Source organism: Perognathus longimembris, chromosome 8 (genome assembly GCF_023159225.1).
Source record: "Perognathus longimembris pacificus isolate PPM17 chromosome 8, ASM2315922v1, whole genome shotgun sequence".
Lineage (NCBI taxonomy): Eukaryota > Metazoa > Chordata > Mammalia > Rodentia > Heteromyidae > Perognathus > Perognathus longimembris.
Window position 1 is genome coordinate 53716417 of NC_063168.1, and position 15639 is coordinate 53732055.

Genomic DNA, 15639 nt, shown 5'->3' on the forward strand with positions numbered 1-15639 from the left:
CTTTAGTACCTTAATGCTTCTCTCTGCCGATTATTGACCAGAGAAACTAGTGTTTGAAGAATGTGTGGTTAGTTGTATAGGCCTTATGACTTTAGTGGAGGTTCTAGAGAGGCAATTGATACTTACATTCACCTGAAATCTTTTAACTAGAAATTTGTATTTCCTTTCAAGCCTTTTGTTAGTGGGCATTTCCTGTCTTCCTTCCAGTGAAATAGCTTTTGTCCTGCCACCACTGATCTCACATTGCCCAAAATAATGGTTAACATTCTGTCTTATTTGATCAGTGCCTTTTTGTTGTTGTTGTTGTTGGCCAGTCCTGGGCCTTGGACTCAGGGCTTGAGCACTGTCCCTGGCTTGTTTTTGCTCAACGCTAGCACTCTGCCACTTGAGCCACAGCGCCATCTCTGGCCGTTTTCTATATATGTGGTGCTGGGGAATCAGACCCAGGGCTTCATGTATACTAGGCAAGCACTCTTGCCACTAGGCCATATTCCCAGCCCCTCTGTGCCTTTTTTTGATGTATCTGATCCTGTCTAACACAATGAATTTTTAATCTTGCAAAATCAAGAAACACATTTTTAAAATGCATCTAAACTATGAGGCATAGTAATATTTATATTTGTGTACCTCCCAAATAAAAATATGGTTATTGTCATTACACACTTTAATAAAGTGGTTCCCATTAGCAGTTTCTTTTCTTTGTTTCTTTTTTTTTGGTAGGTTGTGGGGCTTGAATTCAGGGCCTGGGCACTGTCTTTGAGCCTCTTTGTGCTCAGGGCTAGCACTGTAGCACTTGAGCCACAGTGCCACTTCCAGTTTTCTGGTGGGTAATTGGAGATAAGCGTCTCGCAGTCTTTCCTGTCCAGGCTGTCTTTGAACCACAATGCTCAGATCTCAGCCTCCTGAGTAGCCAGGATTAGCTAGTCTTTGAATGGTTAATTGGAGATAAGAGTGTTAGGAAGACTTCCCTGCCTAGGTCTGGCTTAGAATCATAATTCTCAGATCTCATACACACACATATATGTATATATATGTATGTATACACACATATAGTGGGTAATACTATAACAGTTTACATCTGTTTTTCTCATCCGGATTACCTAATTGTTGATCTTATTCCATCCACAAACTGTATGGTGTACTCTCAGCTGTCCAAGTGAGCCTCTTAAAACATGATGGCCCTTCTCATTAAATCTCTAACTCAGGATAAAATATGAAGTTCTTTGGTGTATGACACTGTGCTCTGGTTCCTTCTGACTTTTTTTTCCTGCTACCTTCTCTCACTTGACTCCTGCTAAACTGGCCTTCTTGTTCTTCTCAAATATGTTAAGGATGCCCTTACCTCAGAACTTTTGCACTTCTTGTTCCCTCTGTCAGGCATGTTTTTCCTCTAGAGAAAAACTCATTCCTTCACTATACAGGGAAGTCTTTTCTAAGCCATCTGTATAAAATAGTAAGCACTTAGATTCTTCATTTGTTTGCTAAGTCTTCCCTCCTCTTCAGAATGTAAATATTCTGATGACTAGAAATTCTATTTTGTCCACTGTTACACTCAGTGCCTAGAATAGTGCATGGCAAACAATGAGAGCATAGTGTCTTTTGAAAATTACCATAAATTAATTGTACAAAATATTTCATGTGATATTTATATATGTGCTTCAAGTATTTCTTGAATGAGTGAATTTTAGGTATTGATTATGGTAGATCTGGTAGATTCCATTGCCTAGATCTCTTCAGAGATTCTTTTGATTTTTGACCTGTAATTTTATGAATTACTGACTCTTTGTTTATAGGAGAAGCCTAGTACAGTTCTTCTGTGTCAACTGTTCATATACCTAATATTTTGTACCTCTGTCATTTTATTTCCTTCCGGTTATGGAAACTTTAGATCAGAGTAATTTGTTTTATCAGAGGTTAACTTTTTGCCTTTGGATAGGAAGGAAAACTTTAATAAAAAGTAGAACATTTTTTATTGAACTTCTTTATCTTTAAATTTTTTCCTTTATGCTTTATATAATACAGACTTTATTACTAGAGTTCTTTAAATTTAATTTTTTATGTTTACTAGAAGGTTAACAAGAAGATCTAAAAAATTATGGTGTTCTTTTATTTTTTACAACAGACTGATGTAAAGGAAAAACAGAAAAAACTTGTTGAACAATTAACTGGACTAATAAGTAGTTCACCTGGACCACCTACACGAAAATTATTAGCTAAAAATCTTGCAGCCCTTTATAGCATTGGAGATTCATTTACAGTTTTTCAAACACTAGATAAATGTAATGATATTATCAAAAATAAAGATGATACTGCAGCCTACTTACCAACCAAACTGTAAGTACTTACTTTGACAGGTAAACTTGAAGTTTTTTTCTGTTTTGTTTTGTTTTTCCCAGGATAACTTAAGGAGACATGAGTGATGGTGGAGTTGCTCTTTGGCTCCTGAAGAGATGTATTACTACATTTCTTATACAGAGGCAAGGGTTTCACTAAAGGTAGTGGAGATGAAATTGTACAGCTTAGAAATAATAGCACATTATTTAAATGTACTAATTACTTAATGATAGGTCTTGTGAACCATAGAAATGTATGATATACTCTCAGTGTTTACATTTCCACTGGCAAGTCATAATAAGTCATAACAAGCCAAGTCATAACACAGTGAACAAAAGTTTCATGAAATGAGTGCTTGACATTGAATGTTAGATATAATGAGAGAAGAGAGAGGTCATTGTGGATTGATATAAATTTGGAAAGTCTTCATAGAAGGAAAATTTCTTCTTAAAGAATGGTTTTGATTTATTTTGTACAGTTATGCTTATTTTGCATACTTAGCAAGAATATGGTTTTAATTAACTATAGCATTTGTTGTAATGATAAGGGATAAACTGAGTATTTCTGAAAGTTGAAAGTTAAAGATTATGGGCAAAAGTACCCTATACAAATCCAAACTGAATTCCCAAAATGAAAAAAGTGTAATGAAAAATTATATTATTAATCTGAATAATAACCAGTTTAAATGTTTTTACAGAGCTGCAGTGGCTTGTGTTGGAGCATTTTATGAAAAAATGGGGAGAATACTAGGTAGTGCATTTCCAGAAACAGTAAATAATCTTTTGAAATCTCTGAAAAATGCAGAGGTAAGTTGTATGGCAAATACTATTTGAATATTTTGCTTTGTGGAAAGAGCTAAGGTCTTAAGAAAGGTCTTAAAAAGGTCTTAAGATCTTAAAAAATGTACTTTCTTTCTGTCATTGTGTGGTACTCATTTTGCTGAGCAAGAAAGCAGTTTCAGATTATCATATGCCCTGTCTTTTAATGTATGGTACCTTAAATTTTAGGGAAAGGAAAAAGAATAATTTTCCTCAAATAATAATAGGTTTATTATTTTTGCCATGAGGCCATGTTCCCAGCCCCTATCTATTATTTTTATCTAGCTTTATTTTTTGGCTGGCATTTTATTTTTTGTGCTGAACCTACTGTATCAATTTAGTTATAATAAATTACCACAGATTGACTGATTTAAGATTACAGAAATTTATTGTCTCACAGTTATAGAATCTAGATGCCAGAAGTCTAGTGTCAGCAGGATTGTGCTTCTTTTGAAAGAATACTTCATTTCTTTCTTAGCTCCTAACGGTTGCTGTAAGTCCCTGGTCTTTCTTGGTGTGTAGATACATCTTCCAGTATCTGCCTCCTTTGTCACAAACAAGTTTGTCTTGTTTTATAAGGATATTAGTATTTGGGTTAATTCCCACTCGAATCAAGTATAACTTCACCTTTCTTTACTTGATCTTATCTGCAAAGATTCTGTTCCCAAATGAAGTCCATGCATACTGTAGAAGTGTTTAAACTTTTAACTTACTTTTAAGAGGAATACACTACAACTCCTGACAGCTAAGATGAAATAAAAATAGTTCTGTTTTGTCCTGTTGATTTTGTTTTGCTTCCATAAATTCCTGTCAATGTAACATTGACCCAAAATAGACTAAGCCAGATTTGAGTATGTTTCTTTTTTTTTTTGGCCAGTCGTGGGCCTTGGACTCAGGGCCTGAGCACTGTCCCTGGCTTCTTCCTGCTCAAGGCTAGCACTCTGCCACTTGAGCCACAGCGCCGCTTCTGGCCGTTTTCTGTATATGTGGTGCTGGGGAATCGAACCTAGGGCCTCGTGTATCCGAGGCAGGCACTCTTGCCACTAGGCTATATCCCCAGCCCTTGAGTATGTTTCTTTTGTCTAGAAAAACTGATTTCTCAAGTGGATATCTCTCCTAGGCACCATTTGTCTTATTTGCTTGCTTGTTTCTTTTCAATTAGGTAAGAACTAGGGACACATTGTCAGGCTTTAAGCATACAACAATGAAAAAGACATAGTCCTTGTTTTTTATTTTTGCCAGTCCTGGGGCTTGGACTCAAGGCCTGAGCACTGTCCCTGGCTTCTTTTTGCTCAAGGCTAGCACTCTGCCACTTGAGCCACAGTGCCACTTCTGGCTGTTTTCTATATATGTGGTGCTGGGAAATCGAACCCAGGGCTTCATGTATACTAGGCAAGCACTCTTGCTACTAGGCCATATTCCCAGCCCAAGGCATAGTCCTTAACCTAAGAAAACCCTTACTATTTAGTAGAAAAGGTCCATGTGTAAACAAGTATTGTAATATACCTTTAAAGTGTACTTTAAAAATAAGGATAAGCGGGCTGGGGATATAGCCTAGTGGCAAGAGTGCCTGCCTCGGATACACGAGGCCCTAGGTTCGATTCCCCAGCACCACATATACAGAAAACGGCCAGAAGCGGCGCTGTGGCTCAAGTGGCAGAGTGCTAGCCTTGAGCGGGAAGAAGCCAGGGACAGTGCTCAGGCCCTGAGTCCAAGGCCCAGGACTGGCCAAAAAAAAATAATAATAATAAGGATAAGCCCCCATGACTGACAAAATAAGAATAAACACTACAGAATGAAGAGGTTGACTTAGCTATGAGAAATGATCTGAGGAGTTGTATTGGATGTTTTCTTTTTCCTCCTGTGATGGCTTATATTACATAACTACTTTTTTACTTAAATGTTTTATATTCTGAAAGTTTGGAGCCTTAATACCTAATATTGAAGCTTTTAAATCTCTTCACATTCTTAGTGTATTGTGCTTCAGTATGTCATGTAACATTTTAACATGTTTACCTGTATCCTAATTTCCCTGATAATATTTAGTGGAAGTTAATTCTTTTATTTCAGCTGTTTTCTATAATGTTTTATCTTTCATTACTAACTGTTACATTTGGAGGTAATAATTAGTCTGAGAGAAATGATGTGTCTGATATGTTTTGTTTAATATGGAATTTACTTTACAATATAGTTTTAAAGACTTGCTTTATGTACATGTGTAGTCCCAAGGGCGAAGTGAAATCTTAATGAGTCTACAGAAAGTTCTAAATGGATTGGGTGGTGCAGCAGCTTCCTCTCATCGTGATATTTACAAGAATGCCAGGTCCCTGTTGACTGACAGATCTATGGCTGTACGATGTGCAGTGGCCAAGGTCAGTGCCACTTTATAATACTGGCTCTTATCCTACTGGCAATTTTAAATAGTTACTGACTTTTTCCTGTTAATTTTTAAATTATGAACTTGGTTTTATTATGGGTTAGTTTCACAACCTAAAATTACACATAGGTGGAATTATATGATATATACTTATTTGTATATATACTGTTTTCTGGTTTCTTTCAGAGCATCATTATCTTGAGTTTCACCTATATTGTTGCATGTAACAGTGGTTCATACTTATTGTTGAGTACTATTTCATTGTATGGATTTACTATATTCACTTGATCATCACCTATTATGAGTGGGCAAATTCTAGTTTTGACTACCTTACTGATCCCCCTCTCCCCCCGCAACACACACACACAGCTCTCCTCAGAAATCTGTGCATTCGTTCATTTCATTTGAGTACATACTTAGGATGGAGTGGTTGAACATATGGTATGATTTTGAAAGTAACTACCTGTTTTCCAAAGTACCTGTGCCATTTTATATTTACACCATTTTACATTCAATCATTTCTTCTGCATTTTCACTGTCATTTGTTACTAAGAATCTTTTTTCTGATTTATTGTCCAAGTGATGTACAGAGAGGTTACAGTTTCATACACTAGGCCTTGGGACTGAGAATCTTTAATTTTAGCTATTGTAATAGATACACATATCTCATTGTGGCTTAATTTGAATATCCCTAATGACTAATGATAGAATATTTTCAGATGTTTGCCATTTATCTTCTTTGAAGGGCTGTTCAGATTTTTTGCTCATTGCTTTGGGTTTTTAATTGAGTTTTAAGAGTGCTTTATACATTTTATATGTTCTTTAGCAGATATATGATTTGTAATATTTTCTTTCAGCCCATGACCTATCTTTTTTTAATCCATGAGCTATCTTTTCATTTTTCTACTGCTTTTTTTTTCTTTGGTGATGGGGATTGAATACATTGCCTGGAGCTTTTTTGAGCTTTTTTTTTTAGACAGTGTTCTTCCATTCAAGCAATGTCCTAGCTCTTTTGTTTATGTTTTGTTTTGTTTTGTTTTGAGGTAGGTTGAAATAGCTAGCTTGAAACAGATTCAATAATGTTGTTTCAGTATAATACAGTGTAACAACCAGGGTATTGACACAATCTATTCAACTTGTTTAAATTTATCCAATTTTGGGGGCTGGGGATATGGCCTAGTGGCAAGAGTGCTTGCCTCGTATACATGAGGCCCTAGGTTCGATTCCCCAGCACCACATATACAGAAAATGGCCAGAAGTAGCGCGTGGCTCAAGTGGCAGAGTGCTAGCCTTGAACAAGAAGAAGCCAGGGACAGTGCTCAGGCCCTGAGCCCAAGCCCCAGGACTGGCCAAAAAAAAAAAAAGAAAGCCAGCTAAATTTATCCAGTTTTAAACGTGTATTCTCCTAGATTTCTTTTTCAGCATTGATGGAGATGATTGTAAGATTTTTCTTTTTAGGTTTGCTAATGAGGTGAATTATATTAGAATTTTAAGCAACTTAGCATTCCTAGGATAAACTGCACTTAGTTGTGATGTATTGATACTTTTTGTATATTGTTAGAGTTGCTTAAAGCTTAACAATTTTTAATCTTTATCCATGAGGAATTTTGATGTACAGTTTTGATTTTCCAGTATCTTGAAAACTGTTGTTTAATAGATTTTGTCTGGTTGTTTTGTTATTTCAGGAGACAGTATGAATCTGGTTCTGTTACTACATCTCTGGAAGCGGAAGTTCCAGGGTTTAATTTATTTTTGTTTTTATTTCCAGTGTCTCCTGGAACTACAAAATGAAGCTGTATTCATGTGGACTGCTGAACTGGAAAACATAGCCACTCTCTGCTTTAAGGCCTTGGAAAACTCAAATTATGGGGTACGAGTGGCAGTATCTAAACTCTTAGGAACAGTCATGGCTACAGCCTTGATGCCAAAACAGGCAACAGGTATTGTTTGTCAACCTCTGATTTATTCTCTACAGATTATGGAAGGGTTATGGACTATTTCCTTCTGAATTATTATTTCTTGTAGGCAGGTCACTTCAAAGGATTTAAATGCTAGATATCTTTAGCATTAAACGAAAGAACTCAAATGGCATTTTTCTTGGTGTTGTCAAGAATTTTTTTGCAAAAATAATATGCAAAACAACCTAGAAATTTAGTTGGACTTGAGCAAGTAAGATTTATCAAATGGTTATGTATAATGTTTAAGGGTATTAAATTCTAGCATTTTATCTTCTCTTATAATTTCTTACTTTCAGGCTCTGATATATTCCTATTTTTACTGCAGTGTTTTCAGTTTTTCTCAGATCATTATTTGAATCAGGCAGTATTTTTCTTTTTTATTTATTTTTTTGTTGTGAGATCGGGACTTGAACTCAGTACCTGACACTTTGCTCATGGGCTGGTGTTCTACCAACTGAACCACACTTCCAACCCACCACTGGTTTTTTTCAAGTGACTTGCATGTGTCACACTTCCATGGAGATGTTTCAGGGATGGTTAGAATAAGATGTAGAACATACTAATTATAAAGCATACCTACAGCAGACACTTATGTCTGGTATATTATTATGTAATTGCTTTATTTAACCTCCCAAAGCTCTACATATTTTAAGTACCATTGTTATTCCCATTTTATAGATGAGAAAATTGGGATTCAGCAAAATTATGTAACTTGTGTTTTAAAAATTGTTCTATTAGACAAGAAAGTATAGCTCAAGTGGTAGAGAGCCAGCCTTGAGAGCAAAAGTTAATTGAGAGCTCCAGGTTTTGAGTTCAATGCCTTTTGCCACCAACAAAAGTTTTTTAAGTGTGAAAACTGAAACTCTTAACCCAGGCAGTTAGAGTCTAATTCCTATATAACTTGACTATGAGCTCTATATGCCACCTGTATAACTTTTTTTTTTTTAGTTTTTATTATAAAACTGATGTACAGAGAGGTTACAGTTTTCACCTGTATAACTTTTTGCCAGGGTTATATTTGTTCCTTTGTGTGAAGGGACTTACATAAAATATGCAGCTGGGTACCAGGGATGAAAATTGGTTGTAGTCTCAGTTACATTTTAGTCCATTGGACTGAAATGAAGACAATAGACTTCACACACAAAAAAAAGTCATTTTCTGTCCCTGTCAGAGGGGAGTAAGAACTGTGATCAGGTATTGTCTTCCATGGGTGTGTCTCATCCTGTTGTGTTATACATGTTGGTCACCATTGTTAGACTGTTGGACATAGATTTATCACATTGCTCTATTTTCTGACTTCTTTCATTATTTTAGCTTTTTTTGGCTTCAGAATTGAATTCAGCTTTACAAGCACATTGTGAATTTTAAGATTGTCAGAAAATAGAATGGCTTTATGCCCCTTAAAGTATTCTTTTTAAATATTTTAAGCTAGAGTATTAGAAATGTGATTAATGCAGATGTTGCTTCAGAAACATTTGCTTATGAATTCACTTTCCTTCCTTAAAGTAATGCGTCAAAATGTAAAACGAGCAACATTTGATGAAGTTTTAGAGCTCATGGCCACAGGATTTCTTCGTGGAGGGTCTGGTTTCTTAAAGAGTGGTGGAGAAATGTTAAAAGTTGGAGGGTCTGTTAATCGTGAAGTACGAGTTGGAGTCACACAGGTTTGTACTATATTCATATATTGTGTTCAGACTGTTACCAAGTAATAGCTCACACAACTATTTGGTTTTGTTTTTTGTCTGTGATGAGGCTTGAACTTTGGGCCTAGACGCTGTCCCTGAGCTCTTCAGCTCAAGGCTGTACCACTTGAGCCACAGCACCAGTTCTTGTTTTTTGGGTAATTGGAGTTAAGAGTCTCATGGCTTTGGACTGAGATTCTCAGATCTCAGCCTCCTGAGTAGCTAGGATTACAGGCATGAGCCACTGGTACCCGGCTTCAGATTTTTAATATTGTCTCCTTTCTTTCAAAAGTTTCTAGTATCAAATGAGTGAATTAAAGTTCCAAATTGAGTGCTTATACATAATGATAGATTCTTCTAAATAAGTCTGTGTCTACTATGTTCATTACATACTTAACAAGATTTCTCAAATTTTATTTAGAAACAAATGAGATATTCAGATACTGGTAGCTTGAAGAATTTAAGCTAATATTCTCTAACAATAATTTATCTCTGTTTTCATTGTATTTGGTATCAATGATTAACCTCCAGTGTAATTATAAGATTAAATTTCACTTAGAATGTAGTTTCAAAATAATTTACACTAATGGAGTTGGAGGCATGGCCCAGTTGGTAGAGCACTAGTCAGTGAGTGAAAGCATCAGGTACAGAGTTTGAGTCCCAGGCTTAGACCTAAAAAAAAAAGAAAGAAAGAAAGAAAAATAATTGAAGATGTCACAAGCTGGCTTGTGACTATAATCCTACATAATTCAGGAGGCTGATATTAGAGAATCAGTGTTCTAAGTCAGCCTGAGCAGACAAATCTGTAATATTCTTTATTCCAGTTAACCAGCAAAAAAACTAGAAGTGAAGGTGTGGCTCAAATGGTCGAATGCCAGCCATTAATGGTAAAAACTGAGTGAGAGCTCTAGGCCCTGAGTTCACAGCTCAGTATGGGCACCAAAAAAGTTTCACTTAGTGATTTAATAATAATCAGTACCTAAGAAGATGAAATAGAGGGCTGGGAATATGGCCTAGAGGCAAGAGTGCTTGCCTCCTATACATGAAGCCCTGGGTTCGATTCCTCAGCACCACATATATAGAAAAGGCCAGAAGTGGTGCTGTGGCTCAAGTGGCAGAGTGCTAGCCTTGAGCAAAAAAGAAGTGAGGGACAGTGCTCAGGCCCTGAGATCAAAGGACCAGGACTGGCAAAAAAAAAAAAAAAAAGATGAAATAGATCTTTATGATCCTAGTCAAAGTTACCACAACTACATTTTGCCCCTGAAGCATATCAAAATGTCACTTTTATGCTACAAAGAAAGTCTTAAATAAGTATACTAAACTGATAAGTTAATGTTTATTTAGGACAAGAATTTTTTTTTTTTATCTTCATACTGTTACCTACTGACCTCTGGGGCAAATTCAGCTTTCCTTCTTGCCCTTACTACTCTATGTTCTTCATAAAACTCTTATCCTAAGATTTGTTTTGGAAAGACTACCAGTAATTGCTATGCTAGACATTCTAAGATATTTCTCTCTTTCAATCTGTTTGTGTCTCTTTCTCTCACGCTTTCTTTTTTTTTTTTTTTTGCCAGTCCTAGTCCGTGAACTCAGGGCCTGAGCACTGTCCCTGGCTTCTTTTTTGTTCAAGGCTAGCACTCTGCCACTTGAGCCACAGCGCCACTTCTGGCCATTTTCTGTATATGTGGTGCTGGGGAATTGAACCCAGGGCCTCATACATACGAGTCAAGCACTCTTGCCACTAGGCCATATCCCCAGCCCCGTCTCACGCATTCTTTCACGCACTGTTTTGCACTATTTGAAATTGCACCTAGGGCGTCTGGGAAGTACTCTATCATTTGAGTCCATCGCCAACACCTCCAGTACCTTTTATAGTTTTGTTTTTGCTTCCAACTATCGTCCATTTTGTCTCTGACTCCTGAATAGATAGGATTACAGACATGTGCCACCACACCTGGCTTAGTTTTCTCTGATTTAATATAATTTCCTTTAGTATAATTTTTTGTATGCTGCCATTATTTATTCTTATAGTTGCTCCCTCATTTGTATAGAGGAATCTGAAGTTGTGTTTTAATTTGTTCATAGGCATATGTTGTTTTTGTAACAACACTGGGTGGTCAGTGGTTGGAACGTAGCTTTGCTACATTCTTGTCCCACGTACTTGATTTGGTTTCCCATCCTCGGGCAACACAAACACATGTGGAGGCTGTGTACTCAAGACGATGTGTGTCCTTCATCTTGAGAGCCACTGTGGGCAGTTTGCTGGGTGAGAAAGCCCAGATAGCAGCTGCCAAGGAGATCTGCCAGGCTATTGGAAAACAAATGAAAGCAGTAGGTAAGACAACATCACAGTATGTGGTAGTGGTCCTCCTCCTCTTCCTTCTTTTTCTTCTTTTATTAAGACAGTCCTGGTATATAATCCAAGTCTGCTTCAAACTCGCTATTCTCCTTCCTTAGTCTTTGGGGTGCTGGGATTATTATTATGGCTACTATTAATAGATGTTTGTTTATACCTTTCTGGACTGTTTTCATAGTAATTCTTGGGTATACTGTTATTAAAACAATAATTATGGGCTGGGGAGATGGCCTAGTGGCAAGAGTGCTTGCCTCGTATATATGAGGCCCTGGGTTCGATTCCCCAGCACCACATATACACAAAATGGCCAGAAGGGGCGCTGTGGCCAAGTGGCAGAGTGCTAGCCTTGAGCAAGAAGAAGCCAGGGACAGTGCTCAGGCTCTGAGTCCAAGCCCCAGGACTGGCCAAAAAAAAAAAAAAAAAACCCAAAACAATAATTATAGTGAAGTTTTACAAATGTGAATGTACATATATATATAAATTAGATTTTCTGTTATATTTCTAGTGTCTGTACTGATTTTATAATTCTCTTGAAATCCCAGTAGCACATTGGTTTTTCAGGGAATGATCTGTTTTAATCTTTCTGTTTACAGTCTCATTTTATAAATACATGTTTTTCTCCCAGACTTGATAGTAGATGCAATAGGAAAATTTTGAGAGGGACAATTATTGATGGTTATTACCCCCCATAGGATATATTGTGAAACCTTAGTAATTTGTATTTATAAGAAATCTTTTTTGTTTTAGTTATATTTTTTGTTTTCATTTGACAAAAATAATACACACTTATGGGATAGAGCATACAGTTTAGTACAGGTTAGTGTTACAGTGCAATTGGTGCAATCAGTGTAAATAGCTTATACATCACCCCAGGGAATTGATCATTTTTTGTGTGTAGAAACATTCAGCATTCTCTACTAGCTATTTTGAAGTATACAACTAATTGTTGTTAGCTATGTAGTTAGACCAATTGCCTTACTATAGGACATTGTAGACATTATTCCTTCTATCCAAGTACATACCTGTAAAGAAATCTAAGAAATGTCATTGTTAAAAGTGTCATAATTATTGGATAGCTGATATATCTTTGGCATTGTCAAGAAGTCACTAAACAGTAGTTTATAGTCAGTCCAGTACTTAGTTACTCAAGTTCTTCCATAAGCAATAATTGGATAGATTTTTTAACACTAAGGTATCAAGTGGTTTGAATAAAAGTTCAAATTGTATAAACCAAAAAATTACATCACAATTCAAGTCACCCACATCAGACACATGACTTTGTGTTTCCAGAAGCAGTAGTGAATGATACGAGTAGTGAAAACAAATCCGGAGCAGCAGATATTGCAGCAAGCCAGCATGTGATGGTCTGTGCTCTCCAGGAACTCGGGAGCCTGGTGCAGAGCCTGAATGCTACAGCCTCTCCTCTTATTCAGGAAGCTTCTATAGGTACGACATCCAATCATTTGCCTAAACCCTTTTGCACCGTGGTTCAAGTCATATATGTGATTGATATTTGACTCCTGATTATTAATGCAATAAATAGTTTAGATCATTAGGTTAATTTTCACTGTGATAGGAAATATTGAATTAAATAGTGAAATAAAGTTTGGGAGAAAATGAAAGACTTGTGAGAATTGTTTTTAAGAATTGATTAAAATCTGCTGAAGATTAAATTTTATATCAGCTTTTAATTTTTTTGGATATAATTGTACAGTTTTTTTGTATACTTCACTTATGAACCATAAATGTGGTATTTTGACAAAGCTATGGAACAGTGAAATCATGGTGATTATTATTTTAGTGGTTATGTCACACATAGCCTTTCTGGAACCATAGTCCATTAGTATGGAGTGATGTTCTGAGGATTTCTTTTTAGGGCTTTTGGAGATCGTGACTTCAGTGCTTCTTCACCCCAGCATGGCTGCCCGGCTTGCTGCCGCTTGGTGTTTGCGTTGTGTGGCTGTGGCACTACCTTTCCAGTTGACACCATTTCTGGACAGGTGTGCAGAGCGGCTCAACAACTTGAAGACTTCACCTGAAGCGGTTAGTGGATACAGTTTTGCAATGGCTGCTTTGTTAGGTGGAGTTCATCAGTGTCCTTTGGGCATTCCTCACGCCAAAGGAAAGGTAAGGCAGAGGTCCTCCATGTGTGAATGGTTTCAAGTGGGCTTCATTCTTTACCAGAGCAGTGCTATCTTTAATGTTCAGCTGGGAGATGAAATGAAAACAGTTTTATTTGGTTATGTAGGATATAATATTTACAGACATTAATTAAAGTTGGATATTTAATTCTGGTAAGGAACTGTAGGGTTTTTTCTGGTATAACATCATGTTGTAACTTATTTTAGAGGGAAAATAGCACTGTTGTAATTATTTAAAACTCAGAACTGTTTTCTCAGGATTTTGCTTTTTTTTTGTCAGTCATGGGGTTTGAACTCTGGGCATGGGCGCTGTCCCTGAGCTCTTCAGCTCAAGGCCCAGCCTTTTGAGTAGTAGCTGGGACTACAAGTCTGTGCTCCTGTGCCCAGTCTTCTTTTAGTTTTTAGAAATAAAAATATTACTATATTTAAATATAAACATAATATAAATATAAACTGTAAATATAGCATTATTATATTTAAAGACGTAGGAGAATATGCTATTACCCTGTTTAGCATTTTAATGAAAAATTAAGTAGTTTCAACTTAGGTAAAACTATATAAGTAGATTGTAGCTAGATTTTTAAATTTTTATTTTTTTCCTGGGACATTGGTCCCAGCTTCATTCATTCATACAAGTTCCATAGTTACTACTTGAAGACCATCTCCCTTTGTAATTTGGTAGCTTCTTCATTAATTAGCCTTCTTTTTCTTCCATCTTTCCTACAGTATTTTTATGTTTGCTTTGATGTTGCACTGTTCTACTTAGGTTAATCTTTATGCTTTTTCTATGCCCATTTCAGCTTCACGTCCTGTCTTACAGTAGAATTTATTATCCACCTGTATAGAACTTAAACTTGTTTGTTTAGAGGCTCATTTAAAATTCAGTCTTCTTGAATTAAGACTACTTACTTGTAGGCATGGTAGCACATGCCTGTAATACCAGCACTTAGGAGGCCAGAGGATTGTGAGTTCAAACCAGCCTGAGCTACATAGTGAGACCTTGTATCAAAAACAGAAAAAACTATACATCACTTTGACAATAAATAAATTTAAAAAAAAAACAAAAAATGTGCTTTCTATGGCCTTGTGCTAACATATTTCTACATCTGTACTACTACTTGTCACTTAATTACATATTGCATCCTGCTTTCTATTTTTCTCTTTCTAAACAGAGAATAATTTCATAAGATTAGCCTAAGGACAAGTGTATTAATTTATATTGTCCTGGCAAGAATGAGATAGATAACCTAATTGTTCCTATCTTAACATGGACAGAACTGAGGCAAACGGGTGAGGTTGTTCCAGGTCAGTGTCAGGATATAATCCCAGGAGGCAGGGACTAGAACTACTCTAAACATTACACCATTCTGGAGGTTTTAATGTTGACTTTGAATATTTGTAGACAGTAACATCATGAAAGGACAACTTCCTTTGAGATAAAATATACTAGTTCCCCAATGACATATTTGATTTCTTCAAGTTGCTTATATTAAAATGTAATTGTAAACTTCTCTTGCAGATGGTAGTTAGTATTGCTGAAGATCTGTTACGAACCGCTGCCCAGAACAGCAGACTGTCTTTACAGCGTACCCAAGCTGGATGGCTTTTACTTGGAGCACTCATGACTCTAGGTACAATTCTCTCTGACTAGGATTTTATCTTACTGTGTTATTGTCAGTGCACTATAAAGCAAATTTAATTTAAAAGTATTAAACTTCACAGTCGAGACTTTGAATGAGATAATAAGGATGTTTCCCCATCATTTGGCAGTACCTTTTCTAATAATAATTTCTATGCAAGGATATTTAGTGAGAAAGTTGTTTTTTGTTGTTTGTTTTTTTTTTAACAAAAGCTTCACCTTTACTAAAAGAATAGCTTTTATACATTTACTACTTTGAGAACCTATTTTTAATGGAAAGAGTTGAGAATGTGGGAGTTGGTATGGGGTGATAGGGAATCCCAATTCCTAAATG

General features: G+C 36.3%; 1 protein-coding gene across 3 annotated transcripts in view; it reads left to right on the top strand.

Moving 5' to 3' along the window:
- The window catches only part of Heatr5b (HEAT repeat containing 5B), a 70319-nt gene that overhangs the window by 2044 nt on the left and 52636 nt on the right, over positions 1 to 15639 (top strand). For all 3 annotated transcript variants that reach the window (XM_048353121.1, XM_048353123.1, XM_048353122.1), the window contains 9 exons: positions 2123 to 2334; positions 3032 to 3140; positions 5375 to 5524; positions 7298 to 7469; positions 8994 to 9151; positions 11255 to 11504; positions 12816 to 12971; positions 13402 to 13652; positions 15186 to 15297. In XM_048353121.1, the coding sequence (XP_048209078.1) occupies positions 2123 to 2334; positions 3032 to 3140; positions 5375 to 5524; positions 7298 to 7469; positions 8994 to 9151; positions 11255 to 11504; positions 12816 to 12971; positions 13402 to 13652; positions 15186 to 15297 (1570 nt within the window). The remainder of the gene's footprint in view (positions 1 to 2122; positions 2335 to 3031; positions 3141 to 5374; positions 5525 to 7297; positions 7470 to 8993; positions 9152 to 11254; positions 11505 to 12815; positions 12972 to 13401; positions 13653 to 15185; positions 15298 to 15639) is intronic.